The sequence below is a fragment of the Cataglyphis hispanica genome, chromosome 3 (assembly GCF_021464435.1).
Source record: "Cataglyphis hispanica isolate Lineage 1 chromosome 3, ULB_Chis1_1.0, whole genome shotgun sequence".
NCBI lineage: Eukaryota > Metazoa > Arthropoda > Insecta > Hymenoptera > Formicidae > Cataglyphis > Cataglyphis hispanica.
In genome coordinates, this window is record NC_065956.1 from 6,930,687 (window position 1) to 6,953,516 (window position 22,830).

General features: G+C 37.1%; 1 protein-coding gene across 4 annotated transcripts in view; it reads left to right on the forward strand.

Annotated features, from left to right (window-relative positions):
* Positions 1-12,092: 12,092 nt before the first annotated feature.
* The window catches only part of LOC126848181 (LHFPL tetraspan subfamily member 6 protein-like), a 29,405-nt gene continuing 18,667 nt past the window's right edge, over positions 12,093-22,830 (forward strand). Inside the window, exons 1-4 of one of the 4 annotated variants that reach the window (XM_050588856.1) lie at positions 12,093-13,607; positions 17,328-17,446; positions 21,662-21,837; positions 22,714-22,809. In XM_050588856.1, the coding sequence (XP_050444813.1) occupies positions 13,518-13,607; positions 17,328-17,446; positions 21,662-21,837; positions 22,714-22,809 (481 nt within the window). In that variant the 5' untranslated portion in view covers positions 12,093-13,517. Of the gene's footprint in view, positions 13,608-17,327; positions 17,447-21,661; positions 21,838-22,710; positions 22,810-22,830 lie in introns of all 4 variants that reach the window. The other 3 variants (XM_050588854.1, XM_050588855.1, XM_050588853.1) reach the window with 3 other exon arrangements.

Genomic DNA, 22,830 nt, shown 5'->3' on the forward strand with positions numbered 1-22,830 from the left:
TTCCACAGGCCTTCGCCTCTGTAAAGTTACCTAGAGAAGCACTTGAAGACGAAGAACGATCTCGACGAGAGTCTCCCTTGCCTCCGTACATGCCATTTGCCATCCTGCGTGTTATCCTTGTAATAGGGTTTTCACATGCGATCTTGTGTCACGAGATTCTACAAGACTTCACAAGTTATGATGAAAATTGGAGAACTGCGTACATATCGTATCTTGATTATCATAATAATTTTAATCTCACGTCACAAGAATAATGGAATATATCTTTCTCTTTTAGTCTTTTCTTCTCTAACATTTACATATTCTTCACGTAAAGTTTTAACAATAAAACTCTCATGCATAAAAATTATACGATTCTCTTATTAATAAGACTAATATATAATTATCTCTTTTTACACATTTTCTACAATCTCTACGAATGGGATTAATTTTATTTCCTTCAATAAATCGATTTTAATTTATTATTCTTATTTACATACCGGTAATAGATATTTCGGAATAATAAAACTCTGTTAATTTCATTGCGCGTGGCCATTCTGCGTAGTTATCGAATATGTCTCTATCGCGAATTACGACGAGAAACTCGATTTGAGTTTGCCGGATAAGGGAATGATTAAATACTACGGTAGCGCAACGTTGTCGAGCCGTTTACGCGTATCTGCTCGTTTATGTAATCGTATCGTTTGCGCATACATCCATATCGCGCGAGTTACTACATGAAACTCGATTCGAGTTTACCGAATTAAGGGGTTATTAAATAGTATAATGCCGATGCACACGACACGCTTTGTTTATTAGCAATATCGTGCAAATGCCTCAATATACCCTAACTCAAGATAATCGTGTGACGTATAATCGTATTGTGTTTTAAATGTGTGACAGTTCCTTTGAATAATAATGGTACATATATATTTGAGCGAATCAATCAATGTGCGATTCGTCGCGATAAATTGTCAAATATTATCTCAAACTCCAATTTCGCCGCCGTTCAAATCGATGCAAAACTATTTTACAGAAAATGCGCAATTTTTCATTGAAAATGATCAATATGTTATTAAAGAAGAAAAGTGAAAAATAAAATTTCTTTTTTCCTAAAATATTCTAATTCATAAAAGCGTAGAAAATTGATATAGGCGCTCGAAGTAGCCTTTATTCTATATCACAATTTTAATCGATTTGCCAATTAAGCGTATGCATAGGTTTCCCGTCCAAAGTCCAGCCTCTATGCAGAAGTTTTCAATTAACTCTTCTCTCGCACGGCAAGAAGGGGCTTGCATTGTTCTTTCAAACTTTCTTCCATAATTTATAGCATCCAACAGGAAAGCTAGAGAACGGGACCTTTAGAAAACTCGCGCCGCTCTATTTCTGGGAGCTAGAAGGAACTTCACGTCTGCGAGGGACACCGACGAGTGACTAGTGATGGTACCCGGGAAAACGAGGGAGTACGAGGCGGTAGAACGTGGACGACAGCGCGAAATACCATTAATAATTATCGCGCTTAAACAAAGGATCGTGAAGTGGACGGTCGAACGACTTGCATAAAAGACTTGACAGGGCTCGGTGCCGCTCTCATTGCCTCATGAATATTCCGTCCTTCATTGCGGGAGGTAAGGGGCGCGAAATCATTTCGAGAGATTGATAATAGGACATTAAAAGCAGCGAAATCACGTTCCGAGACACGCATGAGACATTATGAGGTTGATCGTGGTCTCCTGACAACGACGACGACGGCGACGAAACTTTATTCCGATGAAATTCCAAGATAAAATAAGGTACTCCTTGCTGACGCAAATCGAGATTTTTCCGAATGGCACAGAGGGGTAAATGGCCGTAAAATAATTCTCGAAAATATGTTAGCGTGAAATTAAAAATACCGTTATTGTCATAATGCCGTGTCACCGTCTAAAATATTTCAATACGCTCTCTATCTCTCCCTCTTTCTTCATTGTGCAATATAGCCAACAAAAATTCCATGTTTTTTTTTGGTAAATATTTAACAAAAAAACATTGTATTTTCGACACGTTTTGTATAGCAAAATTTATGCGTCGCATAATAAACGTGTGCATGCACATTTAAATGAATGAAGCATTCTTTCGCCGAATTGCGCGTTATTGATTTAATATATGTACATTTGCGCAAAATATTCGGTTTGTTGAATAAATAAAATGCGATATAATAAAATTTATCAGCGTCAAAATATTTGGGATGTACGTGCACACAACATACGGCAACGTTGGTCACGTTTTACGATTTAATCTCAAAGAAGAACAGTAAAATTAAAAGTTGCTGTCGCGTTACATCGAAATTCCGTAGTCAGGCGCTCAACCACAATCCTGATAGTGTTAATCTGATGGCAAAAGTTCGCCAATTTAATTTCGCCTCCGGATCAATCTCATTCACATAAAAACCGGTACTTACAACATTAGCTTTGTTGATACGACAGAGAACCAAGAACTAATTTCGATAAATGTTCAGAGTGTAGAGGCTACCTCATAATTTAAAACTAAACGTGCTTTATATATTTTGAAAGTAAAAATTAAATACTCTCAAATTGCATATTTCTATTATTGATACGATATATATTTACAGGATAGTTATTTGATATTTTTTCTCTATACTTTTGAAATTATTATAGTAATTATAGAATATGTAGATGAAAACAAAGGATTATTTGACAAGCGGCTCAATGGTAGAATAGCCATTGAGTGGAGAAGCTTAAGCTTCGAGTGCCGGTATAGCCACGAGTGCTTCTAAATGATGCTCTTCCTCTGCTCATAGAAGCTTACACTTTATGATACTTGTACCTACGGTTGCGCGGAGTTTACTTGACGAAACTGTCGCATAATTGTACTACCGATGCGATATATTGCATTTATATAATGAAACGATATTTTTCTCGACACTCCCGATACAATCTTACTTGTAGATGATATTTATTCTTAGTGAAATCCTTCAGATGTAGTCAGATAATAATTTTTATGACCGTACATACATATTTTGTGACTATTAATTATATATTAATACTATATATAATATTATATTGAACACAAAGAGTGAAGAATGAGATAACAATAATACATTATATATGTACATTGTATAATAAATTATATATCTATATATATATATATATATAATCATAAATATAGCAATTACAGCAATTAATCACAATTGATTTCTTCGATATTCACAATGTTTAATCGCAATTATAAATATTATGAAAATAAATATCGTTTAGAAATAATTTGTGTGACATATCCGTATTTTAAAGCAATGAAAATATATCGCTGATTTCATGATTACTACGTCCATGGTTATTTAATCATCATTAATACAACATTATACGTGAAAAATGCACGATGAGAAAATAATATGCCAGTTAAAAAATATTATTAAACAATTCATTTTCTGCATTAAATAAAATTAAAAGCTATTTTTGCAATGTACAATTAATCAATTATAAATTAAACTTTATTATTAAATATCAAAATATATTACATTAAATAAATAAAAAATAAATGTTAATATTCTAATAAATAATTAGTGAATTATCGTTGTATAATTTATGATTACGTAATTAAAAAATTATAATTTTTTTGAGAAAAGAAGAGTATATTAATATATAGATATATTTAAATAAAATGCACATGAAAATAAGCAGAGCTAGTAATTATTAGAGACTCTTAAAGGAAAAAAATGTCTCTCTTTCTCTCTTTCTCTCTATGCGCAATGATATAATAATATTAAAACATTCCTATGCTAGGAACGATGAAACTTGACGGCGCCGAAGGGATGACTAGTGGGCGGATTTGCGCTGTCGTATATTTACTGGAACAGCGGCTGGGCACCGTCGCGCAAAAACGGCGAGGCGCAACCGAGCATTCGGTCGTATATTTGACCGAGGCGTGAAATTAATGCTCCTCGAAAGTTGGACGCGCCAAGAGCGCGCCGGTTGTGACGTGATGCAAAGTTTTATCACGAAATACGTAATGTGGAAATCCCGGCGGCGATGGCATTTCCCGTGAATATTTTAATGTCATTAAGCATTCATAAACCCCCGCCGTCCGCGTCCCCCTATGCCAACTTTATACTTTCCTTCGCAAATTTCTGATTTAATTTAATATTAAATATTTTCGCGGCGTATGAATGATGGTAAAATTCAAAAAGCTGTAGATATTGCGCGTTCGTGCGGATAACACAAATCGTTTTATTGAGTTTCATTATGAAATATCAAAGATTGAACAAAGAACAAATCATGAAAAGCGAATTAACTTTTAATAAAATGCGGATGAATTGAAGCTGCCATTATCGTACGAAATAAAATCGTTTTGACATAATCCTCGCACAAAGGAAGCACTGTTTCGCTTCACCTTTTTTAAACAACAACCAGTTTATGAGAAATTCAAAAGGAACGTATAAATTCTCCGCACATTTTGCATACGCGCGGTGTTTGAGCTATTTTAACGGCAATTCTGTCAATTCAATTTAATAGTACATTAAATTCAGGGCAAAAGGCGCACGCTATTTCCATCAGGAATCTTTGAAATAATGTATAAGCGCGCTCTTTTATTATTAATGTATCGAGCGAACGATGACTCTTTCATGCGCGAACGATGTCGCGTATTTTTACATTTTTGCAACATTATGCTCTATGCGCTCGGTGTATGCAAATTATTTACTGCAAACGCATCCCTCGTTATTTTTCGCTGCTAGACGGCTACGCAATATCTTTTAACTCCCCAACGAAGTTTGCCAGAGAAAAAGTCGGCGATGCGCATCGTGGTCGTGTCACGGTGGACGAGAATCGTACATATCCAGCGTTATATATTCACGCCTCTGTGCGATTGCATTTCGTCGAAATTTTCCGTAAACTCGTTCTCTCTCTTTCTCTCTCTCTCTCTCTGTCTTTCGTGAAAGTGGCAGCAGAAAAACAACGAGCCGTATCCGATGTCGTCCGTATATTTCGTGACACGTAGCCGTGAAATTAATGCGTCTTGAAGATCGAAAGTTTCACGGCGGAATAGTCGAATACACGCGGCCGATCGAATATCCGCGAATATTTCATTAAGCATTCATAGCCTTTTAGTGTTTCCGAGTTATTGCGGCGTCAATAATTCCTGTTCGCTTGCCGCAATATTGCGTTGTACGCGTATATTGGGTTACGTGCTCGTGTAGCAGATCTAATTTAGAAACTAATGTCCATCCAGTCTGAGCCGATAGTATTTTTTAAATCGGTGCGCCGATAATACTTTCGATTGTATTTTCAATTCAAAATTTTAATTAAAAAGCGTGTAATTATATATTTTTAAATGATTAAATGAAGAAAAAATACACAAGCAAAGAACGTGGTTTCAACTATTTTGGAAAGAAGAAGCAAGAGATGAGCGGCGCAACATGAAATAACGTGGATAAAAATTTCAGCAGTTGTTGTTGAGTATATGAAAATTCAAGAGATACAAATATATTCATAAATTTCTACAGAGAATTAACAGCAACATTTTAAATCACGTATATAAGCCCATCGCTATCAGTGTACACGTTATATAGGAGCGTGCGTGCCGCGTGTCGTATCATCGTCCCACAAATTTCGTCCGTGTTTCATTTCCTCGCCCTTTCTCGTCACCCTACCCGTCTCTTCTCCACCACTACCTTTGTCGCCCTCGTTTCATTTCATTTCGCGTTTCATTCTATTTCATCTCATCTCATTCTACATCGCGCGCGCGCGCGCGTTACGACGTGCGAATGCGCACGGTAAGCGACGTTTTCTCGTTTTCATGTTTATCTTTTTTTATCTTTTTTTTTTTTTTGCTCGACACTTTTATTTGGCGGTGCTCGAGCGAGACGGGACGAGACGGGCAAAATGGACGGGGTAGGAAGGAGAAAACAAGGTGGGGAACGTTAGGTTTTATTCCCGTCGTAAACAATATTTTTATTGCCATTTCATCTGGGGGAAAAACGTGGGGCGCTAAAGTGCAATTTCGGGGATGTTTGCCGTTTCTGTGCATGCCGACCGAATCGCTCCGAGGCGTAACACGTTCGTTTTCGACTGACGAGCCGATCCTCGCGAGATGATGCAGCAGGCCTGTGATTCATGCTTAATCAACGTTTTTATGCGTAAACTTCTTCGATTAAAAAAATGTATAAGATGAGCAGTCATAATAATTTGGAATAAAGATCGAGCGAAGGATAAAAAAATTCGCTGCTGGCAATTTGATAATAATAGTCATTTTCCAAGAGTTTATAACATAATTTTTGAGAGATACGCAATATATATAAAACTTTAATAGCTTTAATTATGTATGAGAATAAATTTATAAATTCATAAAAATATTAAATGTAATATAAGAAAGAATAAAAATTATTAAGAAAAAGTAGTAAAAAATTGAGTAGAATAATTATGATATATTAACAAAAGCGTAGTATGATGACGTTATAAAATAAAAATGTTATAAAATTAAAATTTGATTTAACCGTAGCGAATGTACATAATTCATATTCGAAACGCATATTTGAAAAGTAACGTAAAATAATAAAATTGTCGATTGGCTGTATCATAAATATTCGTGCAAATATATTACCATATATATAATCTTTATATTTTATTTAATAGGAACTTTATATATCTATTTTTAATTATTTTATAATTTTTCAATGAAAGAAAAATATTGGCCATTTACATGATATTTCGAGATACGTGTTACTGTGTTTACTTTCCGCAACTTACATTGAAACGCGTTGAAACAGGTACGAAATTGTTGTACCGCGTACAGCTGATAATTTGCAACTGTCTCGACGTGAAAATTTAAGCAGATACGTTAAACGAACGGTGTGCTATCTATCCGATTCGCGCGTTAAGTACGAATTTCAATTCGGATTTAACTAATGGATAGAACAATTTATGGATGGACACATGCATGGATGTACGAGAGTTAACGGCGGCGGCGATTCCACAGAGCGGGGCTAAAGCGTCAATCTCGAGAAAGTTTCGAGTCGTTACGGCTCGAAATTTCGCTCACGTATTCGCTAACTTCGTCCGGCTATCGAGAATCGAATACAATCAAATTGCGGCGCGTACAGATGCATATACATATGTATGCATGTGACGTAGCGCTCTATTGCTATACGATTAGTTTGATATATTCAAATTGTCACGCAAGTTTCATCTAGTTTCGCATTTATCTCTGTGTCTCGCATGTCATCCTATCGCTATCCTCCCTCCCCCCTTCCGCCCTCCCTCCCTCCCTTCTCTCTATCCTTCTCTTTATACCGATAATTGATATCTCGCCGAAATAAAGACATAGATTATATCGCAACTGACTTTAAATTTTGATCGAACATTTTCTGTCATATTTCGATAATCCATTACAAATCCATTTTTTACGTTCTTATTTATCTGATATACAAAAACGAGAATGATAAAATTTGCCATGTTGTAGATTAATATTCTATATATGCGGTGATAACAGTGTACCGAATAACAGAGATTTGCACGTATTTTATGATTCCAGGAAGAGAGATATGTTCAAAATTTTTATGTCGCGTCAAAGCGATGTGTAAATGCCGGTATTTTATTTTTGTCAACAACCGTCATTTACTGTTTAATAATGCATTCTGTGATGTGCTGGCAGGCGAGTTTATTAGCATGATTCCCGCCTGTTGTCTACGTCGTCTAATGTTGGAGGACTGACGGCAAGACGCCGTCAGGTCGACGCCGAGGCTGACCCTCACGATCCAAGTTGGATTTCTGTCACTTAAATACTCGATAGCGACAGCCTCCGCGCTTCACGTTAACTATCTACCTTATTAAGCAAATATCTGATCTTTGTCATATAACAATGTCTTATCGATATTTCTGAGTGCTGTTATTTAATTAAAATGCTTGGAAAGTGCGGATCGCCGAATAGTCCCATGAGTGTCTAAATATGATGACGGCATTATCCATTTTAGATTCAGCCATAACGATGAGGCTTGGGAAAAATAAAGTGACGTTAAAACTAGCATGTTGGGGCCATGTGGCGACCATTAAGCCGAGGGCTACGTCAGAAAAACTCGTGGAAAGCATGACTAAACACTGCCAAGCAGTGTTCGATATGGAGATATGGAGATGGAACAAGTTGGCGCATAATGCTAATTTATAGCAATATTATTACAATTTTTCGATCTTTCGAACAAAAGATCGATCATTCCTAACATTTCTAATTAAAATAAGAGTTTTCGTTGTTTTAACTTCGGCATCACGTTCGTTTCACTAGTGATTCATGACCGATCCTCTCCTATTGGGAAGCACACAATTCACTCTCTTTCTTTCTCGAGTTAGATGACCGGGGATAGATCGGATGGATAGAATGATGGAAAAAATGCGCGTAATTAGGCATCTACGGGAAAAATGAATTCTTTCCGGCGAAAGGATTAATTCGAGCGCGGAGGGAGGGGCTCAGAGTCATTTATCGCGTGTACGCGAGAGGACGAGAAAGTTTCTCTGTGTTAGGTAAACAATTCTGTGCAACCTAGTTATTTTACAATTTTCAATATTATATTAATCCGTCATATAATAATTCATATATAATATCTTCATTCATACATAGGTTACATACTATTATTTATTAATTATTATTAATAATAATTAATAATAATTAATAAAAATTAATAAATAATAGTTCATACCACAATATCATGTATAAATTATTATTTGTGTGCACAATATGAGATATAAATGAGAGTTTGTAATTATGTCGCATGAATATTACGTAGCAAGAACGGCGATGTTTTTGCTCATAATTGTTTTCACGGCCATTCGTGAGATACTTATTCTCCCTCTTTCATGCTTCCTATAAGAATATTCTTATATGAAATTTAACAAAATAATATCACTTCTCGATATTTTCACGTACTTCTTTCTTCCCTTCCGCGTGCATTTTCAAATCCCCGCATTTTACATCTTACGGCGTTTCGAGTCCAGCCAGACAAATCGCAGAATTCTTCGGTGACGCGTCTCGAATCTCGACCTGTATTTATTCAACAGCCAGCCTCGCGACCGCTCGGAGACGTTCGGAGATAAGAATATTCTTTTCTCCATCCAGTAACCGCGCGCAAGAGGCGAGAGAGGAGGATCGGGTAAATCCCAACCCCTTGCGATCTCCTTTTGTAAAATCTATCTTATCGCAAGACGAGAGAGATAAAGATTCGCGCCCGAGGCACTTCGTTTGACGCATCGTATCGTAACAGCCGGAAGCGCGGCGCCGCTATCCGATAAATCATCTTTTTCAAGTGCCGCCCGTCTTTTGATCCTAGCGCGATACGTAATTTTCTCGGGAACGTGGGAAATAACGGTTCGTTATTTTACGCGCATCTTGTACGAACACCCGTACAGTTGGCACAACGTTAAACGTCACGCCGACGGCTATACAGCGACTGGGAGAGCTCATTATCCGAGCAAACAGAGGAAGATAAGAGCACGGAGATGGAGAAATGAGAGATCGTTCTCTCTCTCTCTCTCTCTCTCTCTCGTGCGCCTCTCTTCTCATCTTCTAATTTCCTACACGCGATCAACCGCCCACGCGTGCGGTTTGCGATAAACACGAAAGCGTATTAAAACTGATTCGTACATACGGTTGCTTTCGCATTATAATGCTATCTCCCGTGAAAAAGGGAAAAGCGTAATCCCCGATCGATTCCCTCTCGACACTCTTGGACGCCGTTCGACGATGATTATTTTCGCTCGTGTTGCTTCCTACAGAGGAGCGCCGCTATATATTTCACGGTGTCGTGGTTCCGAACACCGCTATCGAATCAAGGGAGAGCGGTGGTATCAGTTTGCCTCCACATCCACGGCGCGCAGATACGAATGCTGGGATCCGACCGTAAAAATAAATCCGAGACTCATAATCTGTTTGAGGGGATAGCGCTTTTCTCGTTCGACGGCGGAGGAAGAGTCCGGACCATCGCGATGATATCGCATGGAAGGAGTTTACTCTCCGTTCTCGGAAGTTTCTTCCCTGCATTCATCGCTCCATCTCGGACCTTCTCCTTTGAGTTGATTTCCCTGAAAGCGCTTGAACGTTCCCTGAACGTTTGGAAATATATAAGACATTACTTGATTTCTCTTCTCTTAACCCATATCGTTCTCTGGATATACGATATAATTAAAATTATGATATAATTAAATATAATTTGATACATGATATAATTAAAATTACTCTTGCAATGTTATGATCGATAATGTAAGCGCGTAAAAATGCATGTATAAAGATACGCTTACGCACAAATAAGATATCTCGCGCGTTACATGGTAACCGCACTGAAAATTCGATAAAGTTTACACCGAAATGAGACTTTATACGAAATCGTCCAAGTACTTTGCTCTTTCTGCTTGTCAGGTGTAGCCTGGATTCGTGTATATACACGCTCGTAAATGAGCACTGGTTGCGCTCTTTCTCTCTCGGCAGAACGGAAAGTTTTATACCGTTCCACGCGAAATGAAACGTTACATCGTCGCCGTTTCTGCTCCGAGTTGTCAGTCTGTCCTCTTTTCTCCACCGCATTTTCCGGTCTCGCTCTTATCCTTATTTCTTCAGGCTTTGTAGTCTCTCTTTATATCTACAGTCGCCGTGATACTCGCGAGAGAGAGAGAGAGAGAAAAAAAAAACAGCGGTTCATTTTCCTAATGCGACTGATAGCGATGCCAAAAGGGACACTCGAGTCCGTCGATAGCGCGGCGAGTATGAGCGAGAGCATCTCTATGTCTTTATGATGGATGATGGAAATGTTAACGAGATTCCACGATGGACGTAGAGCAGCATTAGCTGGAACAACAATGCGCTGGCAGATTCATCAACCAAGCGGTGTGTATAAATTTAAAAGATATAAATAAGCAATGGATGTATGTATATTAGAAAAATATATGAAATAACATGCCAAGAGTAAATTTTTAATTTTTTATGAGCGTCTCTCTCTCTCTCTCTCTCTCTCCCTTTTTAATCTTCAAATAATGTTTTTATTACTGGCCTGGTGGATTCTCCAATTTATAATGGCTCAATGATACAGGTTAACGTATTTTCAATTTCGACCTTGGAAGTTTTTACGGCAGAAGGGCGCATTGACGTCTCAAATCAATATTCATGAAATTGGGAATAACACAAATTCATTGACAATTATAAGCTTTTGTATTTTAAGCACAGAGAATTTGTACAATAAAAATGTCTGATTTCTGTTGTTTAGAAACAGAATCATTCTTCAAGCTATTATCTCTGGATTTGCGCCAAGAGTTCGGTTATCAAATATTACTTTACTGTTTCTCATCCGTTCATTTCCTGTGGACTGTGCAACCGCATATAATCTCTAACTTAATAATAAAATCCTCCAATCGTAGCATATTGCGTGTATAACAAATTCAAATAAAAACAAAACGTCTATTGTATAAACTGCGATTTTATGTGTCGCGATGTTATTAACGAGTAGTAGTATACAGTTATAAACTCTCAGTTATTTCGGCTTAGCGCATAACAACTGAAGCGTCAAGCTCTTCATCCCTAAATTGATACCCCAGGGACCCTGTTAAAGTCCGTCAGTCTATCGATTGACGTGCCGTTATACGTGTCAAAAAAAAAAAGAATACACGCAAGCATGATTAATGCTCGAATAGCAGCGGGATAACAATGAACTCTGTCGTCGCATAATAATCGGTATACGAAAAATAGGCCAGCGCGAGGCAATGTTCCGTAATCATCATTTATTTCTTCGTGGTTCACCACGACGTCGCATCGCGTATTCATCGCGCCGGAAACTTCGAGACAAGGACGAGAGATTATTTGATCTCCATTAACAAACGGGTACGGCCGACAATGTGATTCGTACACGTGTTACATTGCGCACGCACACGCCCGTGCGGTACACACGCGTGTATATGTACACCATCATCCGTGTGCCCGCCAGATGTCCGAGAGGCGGGATGCTGCGTCGCGGCACTCTCCGTTCTCCCACGCAGTGCGGTCGGGGCGCGGGTGGGTAAAGAGAGAGAGAGAGAGAGAGAGAGAGAGAGAGAGAGAGAGAGAGAGAGAGAGAAGGAGGAGGAACGCGCTGAATGTGGAGAACGGAACCGTTCAGTCGCAGCCACGAAGCAGCGCCGTGCGCGACGACGACGACGAGAACGACGAGGCGACGTCGGACATTCGCGCACGTTACATTTCTTCTCGTCGTCGGTCGTCTCGTTTTCGTTTCGTACGAAAGGATTATCTGAGAAGGAGTCTGAAATTAAATTTCGACAGTCGCGAGATCTCATTCATTTCGATCGAACGAGCCAACGCGGGTGATTTCTTCGACATCTCCCGCGTCGTGAGAGTGCGGTGTGTGTGTGCTCCGAAATGGATCGTCTCGGATGATACGACGGAGCGAATACTTATCGGGCACGCGGCGTGGATGGTGAACCGCGATGTGGCGGCCGAGTCTATAATTAACAGCGAAGAACGCGTCTGGCAGCGGAACGAGGTACCATCCCTGCAAGAAATTAAGCGACCCTCGATGAAAACATTCCACGATAAATCAGACGCAGAGTGAAAAAGTGAAGGATGTGGCCGTCGAATTACGGATTTATCGCCGGACGTGTTTCGATAAGCGTCGCGTTTCGAACTGTGTGTCGGTGAACTAGATCGATATGAAATAATAACGCAATCTATTTAAAATATACATCGAGGAAAAAATAAAGATCATAAACGAACAGCGTTGACAAGTTTTACTGAATAATGAACTTCTCTCTTGTTGGCAGTATTAGGATGTCAAAACGGAACAGATCGATCTTGAAACTTCATATATAGTGGCTGATTGTCTGGAAGGATAACTTCCTTATTAGTTTCCACGCACATAAATACGTAGTAACTTGAGATATCGTGCCCTTGTTTCATCGTCGTTCAATATCAATTTCCGAGATGCGACGAAGCGTATTACGGAACAAGAATCGAAATTAACTGCGTGACTCATTCGACGAAGTGATACTTTCGGTCACGTTTTACGAGCGGGATAATCTGGTAGAGGCCGAATTAACCACGGCGAGCCGAAGGTTCTTGCCAGCGAAAAACGACGACGCAGATCGGGGATGATGATTAGAGCATTCATGCTCAAAAAGAGAACGCCGGCATGACTTGATCCACGATTAAGAGATCGATCGAAGCTGATCGAACGCTCTCGCTCTCCCCTCCTCCTCCCCCTCCTCTTGAGAGCATCAAGCGAGCCGCGACGTGACCATCAATACCCTAATAAATGTCACTTGCACGATCGATTGGTACCTTTTGCCAGCCTATGACATAAAGAGGGGGCGATTTAAAAGCGACAGAGACGACGGGTCAACGTTGTCGAAAACGGCTGTCGACATTGGATCGCGATCGGATGGAAGGACCCTCTTCGTACGGACAAAGTACGTAATCGTGATCGCCGACGATCCACTTTCGGAGACTTTGATAATTATCCACGAATGGAGGATGAACAACGGTGCGTGAGGGAGAGAGGCGGACACTTTTAAACCGATGAGATGACAGTGCTGTGCGTGCTGTGGGCTACTCTGTCCACCGTAGCCTCGATTCTGGCGTGCTCCGGTTTTTATTTGCCTTACTGGATTCAGGTAAGCGATATTTTTTTTCCTCTTAATTGTGTTATATGTTACTCTATAAAAAAAAAATCAGAATTATCTTGCAAAAGTGTTCTTTAACTTTTTAATGTCATTAAAGTTTTTTAAGAATTGGAATAGAGTTAGATAATCTTCTCAAAGGAATTTAAGAAAGTTTCGAAGCAGCCGTAGATAATTGATGAAATTCAAAATTTTCTCTCCTTTTCCGCGCATTTTCTCTCTCCTCTGTCCTTAGATATAAAACTAGCATTATAAATATATATTCCTTTTATAATTAAATCAATACCTATTGCATCGTGCGATATTAATAGAGTGATAAAGCAGCCATGTCGATAAATATGAGAACGATATACTATCGAATCAGATAACACGCGATAGAATAGCATTATTATCGATCATAATCGAGTTAATTTTTCCCGACGATATACATGTTGACGATTCGCTCAATTTTCACATATGACTAGCGAACAGCTACAAAACAACCGACAACTTTTAGCCGATAACTGGCAACATCTAAAATTACACTTATCGAGTGCGTGGGGGAACTTCGCCGCGGCTACATTTCCTCGTTCCACGGTCGTGCAACTATACGACGTCGTTCTCGCGTTCGTGCAACTTTGCCGAAGGATCATTCCGGATTTTGTACGATCATAGTTCGCGCATTTTCAGGACTTTTATTCGTGTAAAGTACACGTGCACGAGCAACGACTTATGCGAAGACACGAAGAAAGCCGTTTTTCCTCCCCGGGGAGTCGTCGGACGGGCTTTGTATCGACGATTTTGATGACTCTGACAATTTCTTCGGGGCGATCGTAAAGCAATTTCACAGACATCGCGATAAAACCGGTGAAATTTGCGTGCTCGGCCCGTAAAATGTCAGTATCGAGATTCTCGTGAGCTTACGACACGTTTCACGATTGCGATAACATTAAGTTTATTGAATAACGAACGATTCTATCTCGATGTAAAAGTCCTAGTTTACGAGAAGATAGAGTTTGCATATTTTTTTTTTTTTTTACGTTATTTTTGCACTTTGTTACATTCGAGTATTCAACCGACGGTCCATTTATCACTCGCGCAGTATTCATCGGGAAATCGAATGGCTAAAACTCGTAAACTCGAATTTCAAGACTTGCCGAGGTCGAGTTCCGCGCGGAATGTTGAGAGCGACGCGCAGCGGCTGCTACACTCCACAATATCCATTAATTCTTGATTCCTGCTGCGTAATTAAGTGTAATCCGATTATACGTATATCGATGTATTTCAGTAAATTAGTTAAAAGCCGGAGATGGAGCGTGCACCTCCGTTAGAATACGGATTAACGGATTTTTGCTTTAAAGCGCCGTTGCACCTGAGCTCTAATGTTAAGACTGCAATGTTATTCGAGAGGATACAACATTACCTCGCACATAGTATTTACTTTTCATTTTCACATCGTTTCGTTCGTGTGCGCGAGATGTAAAGTGAGATACCAGCATCTGCGACAAAGAGGCGAGGCACGGGAAAACAGTGAGAAAAGAGCAACTATAGGAGGGAAAATAAAAAAGCGGAGAAGCTAGAGAAATAAGAGAAAGAGAGCGGCAAAGAAAACGTGAGAAATCGAACAAGCTCGAGTCGTCTGACAAGATGGATCGTGGAGCGGCGATAGTAATCGGATTCTTCGTTCTAAACGGCAAACGAAACAACGTAACTGAAACATTAATTCTACAGTGCACGCGTCTTAATACAAACACGTCTTTGTAACTTACCCGAAAAGAAACTCAGAAACAAAAAAAAGAATTATGACTAAAGATATGCAAGAAATATATCTCAGCGCTAAGAAATACTATAAATAGAACTCAAACCTATTTATATATTTTTTTTATTAACATAGAATCAAACTATGCAATGTTAATAAAATGAAATTAAAATTTAAAAAATATATTTTTGTGACAAAATATTGTTGCGACAAATATAATTACGTACCGGAATGATATAGTTTATTTTGTAGTGTAATTCGGATAATTGAATGATTTCGCGATGTAACCATGTAGCAAGCATTGTCAACAAGTGTAACAACCTTCTGGCCGTGATGCGAGGCAAAATTTCGGTCCTTGAAATTTACCGAGACGTTCGTTACGCGTACAAGATTCTTGAACGAGACAAGAACGCTTCGGGCACCGGCAACTTGGTCGAGAGAGAAGTTGATGGGACGAATACCGTTGGGTAAGGGTAACAACTTTGTACTTCGCGCGACTACTTGCCTTTACTTGGTCGTGGTCTAGTCGATGTTGCGTTGCAGATACAAAATACAAGTTTACAAACAAAGTCTCATTTTCAAATGGAATAGAAGACCAACTTGTTCATATTCTTCGCATCGCATGATAAATGAAATACTCTTGAAAAATAAAATTTTATCTACCAATTAAATGATTGCGGGTCTGTGTTTCTTTTTATTCGATAAATCTATTTTGCTTCTTCTAGGCAACAGCTAATTTGTACAATTTTTTTACAAACTTTTTTATAAAATGTAGATTCGCGGATAATGACAAAGTTAATATACAAAAAATTTTCTCTTTTCTAAAATCTTCTTAAATTATTGCTTGTGATTCTATTTCTTTTTAAGTTTGTTTATACTGCTTAAAATTGGTAATCTAATGCTACTTCGCATTAGAGAATCACTGAAAGAATTTAGATTCATAAGAGGAGAGACTTGCAAAAATTTTTTATATCATGTATAATTTTTTATGTATTTTATATCAACATTCAATAAAATAAAAATTTTTAATATATTAACTGTTTGTATAATATGATCACTTTCAGGATTTTTTGTTTCAAAATAATGATTTAATTCTTTTTCCATTATTATGTCGGAAAATCGAGTTTAATATAAAAAGAATAATAAAAAAATTACTGATACGCCTCTTTTGTATTGATTATTAAATATAGCTTTTCAATATTTTACATTTATTTATGGATATTATGAAATATTGAAAAAAAGAGCTTGTTTACAAAATCGTGCAATTTTACCTAGACACTTTTATTACGGTTTGTTAATGAAAATAAATGCGAAAAGAACGAGCTCTCTGAAAGAAAATAGCATTTGGTAAACGACAAGCAAGCTTATTACGACCTCTTTCCGCTTCCTTGTCCTTTTCCGACAGACGGTTGTGTTATATTTTTTCCGTATTAAGAGAAGCAATCAAAAGCATTCAAACAAGGCGGCGAGACATTTTCCGTTTCTTTGGCGCCGCTTGCAAAATTTCTTAGAAAGGGGAGAAAATTTTTCTCAATACACTGTAATAGGGTTTCGCGTATAAAATATGTATTTAGAACACCTAAGTGTCTTACTCCAGATGTTATTACGCTCGATCGACACAATGATTTTCCGCGTCGGTATTTAAATAATGTTGACGTAACATCTATCTTATATTTATTCAAACTTTTAATGTTTTTATTATTATTTTCTATTTCATAAATACGTGATTCAAAATATTATACTTAAAAAAATGTAAAATAAAGTCGCAAAGTTTTTTGTAATATTTATGAACATTATTCAACTTTTTTATTAATATTATATAATTTTAAGTACGCCTCCTCTTTAGATCTTATTAAATTTATAGTTAGCGAACTGCCCTTCGATTTTATAGAATCTTATTATAAAATCTGGCGCTAAAACACAGTGCAACCACAGTAACGTAATGGTTACCGTTTCTGCGGCCTTGTGTATTTCAGGGACGACTTCTGGGAAAGGCAGACGCATACTTCAGTTCCTTTCGGCGTTGCAATTACCCGCGAATCAGGGCTCCCAACGCCACGCCCGAGATAGTTTACGAGTGCGCGAGGTACTCCAGGTATGTATTTTCGCATTAATGTATTCCCACATCAAAGCATAGTCGGTGCACAGCCTCCTCTATGTCCGCGATTCCTAAAGTGCGAGAAGAGCGAAGCTCGCCCACTAAATATCTCTTAGATTATGGAGATTATTTCAGAAAAATATTAAATATGATAAGACGTAAAACTTATATATTTTTAGATTAATAAATATTTAGTATAATATATATATATATTACAACCACCGAGAGAGATATAATCAAGAATTAAGGGTTTGTCAGAAATGGGCTTTTATCGCGAATTATATGTAGCAGCTTAATTATACAAATTGTTCTGTGCATGATAAAAACAGGAACTTTACACGTATTCGCGTATTCCTCGCGCAGGCGCGAGGATGAATATTTAAAATTCAATAACGGATTAATTTGAGTTCGAGAAGTGAATCCGAATAATTTAAACCGAGCTCAAGTGGCTTGTGTAATTCGTGTCACGCGACCAAAATAATTTCACGCTAATGCTCGTGCAGGTCGAGAGAAAACGGGGCATAAGAATTTTTCTTCCGAGCGATCGTAAAACTCGCAATTGGCTCGCGGCATGAAAACTATACAAAGCATCGTTATTAACGAAGGAAATTATAAAAAATGGAAAGGTAGGGAAACGGCGCGACTTTTTCTATGCATGGAATAAAAAGTTATATGAAATATCATAAGTTTCAGTCAAAATATCATGACTCTTTAATCGTTTTACTCGAATAAAAGAGAATCTCTCGATTATTAATACAGGAATTAATTCGGGATCCGTTTATTTTAACTTTTGAATGCATACGAATAATTGAATTAAATGTCAGTCATTCGATCATCTCTATGTATATTTTCAACAGCATATCTCTTTCTCCTAAAATAATAATAAACTATGATAACTTTAAATTAAATTGCTTAATAAAAAATATATGCATTACATGTAACCTGCATTAAGCACGCGTTAAAATAAATTTTCCTATATTAATAGTAATTATAATAGAGGGAATTAATATCAATACAGTAAATTAATCGGAGGATATATAGATTTGTTTGCGCTCTATTCTCTATTATATGGAACTGATAATGATAATAATGGGAATAACAATTATCTCACTCGCAATAACGGTGTGTAAGCACGCGAGATTAATAGAATTGAATTGCGCTTTGGGAATGCGATGTATTAAGGTATCCATGAATCATGTGTTTTTCGAGTACCGCTCTATCCGATCGGCAGCTAAACGATGCATACCAAATCCCCGTATTCGCATCGTAGGATCAGCGAAAGAGTTAAAAACAAGAATTGAGCTATTCCGCGCATTCGTATTAGCGCCCGTTATCGACTACCGCGAGCGTTTGCCAGAAAGGATTTCGATAGATGCGGTCGAAAATACGGAAAACTTACCACATTTTCCGCGGTAAAAGTGACGTAACGATCCGCGGTAAATTATAGAAGTTTCATCTTTTTTTTTTCCACACTCGCGTAAAGTTGACGAGATAACGACGTGATTTGCTCAACGCGCGCGTCGATCAACACGTGATCGAGAGAATAATTTATGTCGAGTTTGATCTTACTCAAATCAATAATATACTACTTTACAGTTAATCATTTTTTTTTTTGCAAATGCTTGAGAGAATTAAAATTTTCACGTTATATGAATTGTAACAGGCAATATGTTCGGTTCAGCGATATATGTTGATGACGTCGGTAGCGGAGAATTGTATGGAAATTGTTCCGACAACCTACTTCATGACAGCACGTGTACAATGATGGAAAGCATAGAAAATAAAGTTAACGCGTGCACTACTATTGCGTATTTTTCAAAGCGCTCGTCAATAGACACGGAAACTTTATCTTTTTGTTTTTAATATACATTATGTTTTTGAATTATTTTTAAAGAGAACGTGATGCAAATTTTTGTGTTAATACGTAATATTAAAATGTTTAAAAAAAATTATAAAGTAAGCTGAGAGAATTAAAATTATAACATATGTATATTGCTTTGTTTATGTATATTTCCACATCCATTCCACAAAGGTATCGTTATAAAACGTATTTCTCTCGCCGAGAATAGTGCACGGGGAGACAAGCGCTAACAATGAGTCACCCGCAAATTTAATTCCAGATATACTCTTTTGCACACGAGATCTCGCTAGCACGCTACGGAAAAATGATAAAAAAAGTATATTCCGCGTATGCGATCTCTGATTTAATTTTCGCAAATTCGTATGTAGGTCGGGGCTTCGTTGGTGTCAGTACCATCTGACGAAGCTCTCTCCATCCTTCTTTCTTTTTCATCGCGATGGCGATGTATTCGATCCGAGCGAAGCTTTACTTATTCCGTCAGATTTCATCCAATGGAGAGTCAATTGAATATAGTGAGATGACGTTTGCTCCAGCGTAATCTCGTGTTCGATTTTTCGGCAAAATGCCGGTAAGCTTTCGACAATGTCTGTCCTTAATTTTAATAATAGATTCATTAGAAGAATTCGATCTCTTTTGAAAAATTTATTGTGCATGTCAATAAAATTTATGTGCAATGGCAGTATCGCAATCTGGACACAAGATTATATTTGTTGCACTATCTAATTAATGTTCAGTGGTGAATCGGGTACAACAAGCGATTCTCGATTCTCGGCTAAGCGCGTGTGATAATATAATTGTACGCGTGTAAAATACGTTTCTATGCGCGACTCTCCTCTTCTCATTCCAATGCAATTGGTATAAGCACGGTAGGTGCTAATAACAAGCTCATTCTCTGCAAATCGAGATTGATTTGATAACTCCATCTGTTTCTATAGACTTGTTATCTCTCGACGTGGAGTTACGATAACTCGAAAATTCATGCAATCGTTTCATTACACAAATCTTAGAGAAAGAATTTAAAACGAATTGTAAAAAAAATAACACTTATATTACATTTCGTTAGATACTATCTTTTAATTGAACATGTAACAAGATTGAAACATATATTTGAGATAATTAGAAATATTTAAAGTTATACAAAGCAAAATTAAGTTACTTAATTGAAATCGTGTAATATAATTCACAGAAAATAATCCCAAAAATCTCTATGAGAATAATGAAAAATATTCATAACAATGTAGCATTGACTACGATTAATATCCCATTTTTTTCGAAACAGGAGAGCGAACGATACGATATTTTATGTCAGAATGTGCGCTGCAAAAAAATATTACATTTGGTCAGTTTAACGGGTCAAAACTTTGGGAAGCTAAAAACAGATAATACGATATTTTACATCACGATATCTCTCGCAAAAAATATTTGCATAAAACAAAAAATATCCTGCATAGTTACGTGGTTTTTCTCGACATTGATAATCTCACTAATTTTCTTTATTTGAAATATTCAATTTACATTTTTCAAATTACTATAATAGTAATATGAAATTTATTTTTACATCCTAATTATTTATGTGGCGCAAATTGTTTATTATATTTTAAACCAATAAATCTCGTTATAGCGGAATATTTTTTACATTTAAGAAATTTGAGACAAATCTCTGATAGAAAAATTTAAATTGGAAAATCGCCAATTAACGTGCCAATTCATGGAATAATGCGATTAAATTACTAATTATCGCATTTATTCAAAATTCTACAAAGCAATGATATATAATTTATGGCTAAACTTTGTTTAATTTCGCCTTATGACAATTTTAACTCATTACATACATACATCAAAATGCAATATAATTTTATGTTTGAGTTAGTAGTTCTCGTAATATTATTACATCGGGATGTAATTAGAATAAAATATATTTGCTTTTTCGTTTTGCTTAAATACTGGCTTCGATAAATCCGCGCTAATTTCGTCATATAAGCCGCATCCCTTGTTATATTAATTAATGTAGAACAACTACAAATACGTAAATAATATAATGAATAAAGCTTATTCCAGTTTTCGATAAATACGCCGATTAGAGCTTTATTCAAATTGTTCCATTACATTATAATAAAACATTATTTTCGTGCAAATAGCTTGTTGGATTTAACGTTTTCTTTTTCCTTTTTTAATTGTACTTTAATAACGGGCAAATATAAGAATGAAAAAAATATTTACGAATTTTACGATTTGAAACATATTCTCTATCAACTAAAATTAAATAATTTTTGATATATAAAATGTGAATATTAAACAGGCGACTATTGATTTCAGGAATTTATTATCGTGAGTGTGATGTTACATTACAGCTTTTGGGACATACCGAGTGCCTGGTGGCAAGCGAGTACAGTCACGATGGGAATCGGCGTTGCGATTGCCGTGATCGGCGCCTTGACGCTTCTGGCAGCAGCGTCATCATTCCTCCCACACATTCTAAAAACACCGAAACACACGAGAATACTTGGCTCCTTGCAACTGCTCGCTGGTGAGTGTCATATGCGCGCATTTTTTACATTTTGTAATTAAAAATTCAATAATTCGATTCGAAATTAATTTCATTTATTACGCGTCAAATGCCATTATCGATGTTACATCAATGTGCCGCAAATACTGTGAAAAAGAAAAATACATATCGCACACACACACACACATACACATTGAATTATAATTAAAAATTCGTAATTTAAGTTCTTTTTATATCTCGTACACAAAAGAATGATGCACCTTTAAAAATAACCAGGCACATCTGTCCGGTCACATCAAATTGATGGGAGGTAAACGTAATGGACCGACGAGAAATTCACATCTCGCGACGAAATAATGAACTGTCCTCGAATAAAATAGATATCATGGTAACGTCATCCTTCTTCCAGCACATTGACGTATTCCATTTACGCGCTTCAAGTTAGTTCGTTGTTCTCGATTTGCTTCTATTCGCGTTCGAGGGTCGCTTTCGAAAAATGACAGAATCGCCCGCAGGCTCTCTGTAGGACATGATCGATGCGGGATGACGTTGGGAATCTCGTAATACTGATTTCTCGGGAGAAAAACGCGTACGTGACATCATGTTAGATTCGCAAAATTCGTTACTATTTCTTCCTTCTAAAATTTTGCTTTTTTATAAATAAATACGACACGCAATTCTACAACATGTGTTTTCATTTTATATATTTAATATATATATATATATATATATATATATATATATATATATATATATATATATAAGGCCATCGAGAAAATTGCAAAGAGTGGATGGAATAAATAAAATCTATTAATACGCTTCTTAATTAAGGCATATTAAACTCTAGATAGCATAATTTATAATTCATTGACTATTTTTATCTATTTGTTACAGCAGCGATGATATGCGGCGGTCTGTTCATGTATCCGATCGGCTGGGATAATCGGGAAGTCCGCGAATCCTGCGGGAAAGGGGCCAATGTTTACAATCTCGGTGAGTATTCTCCGTTCGTAT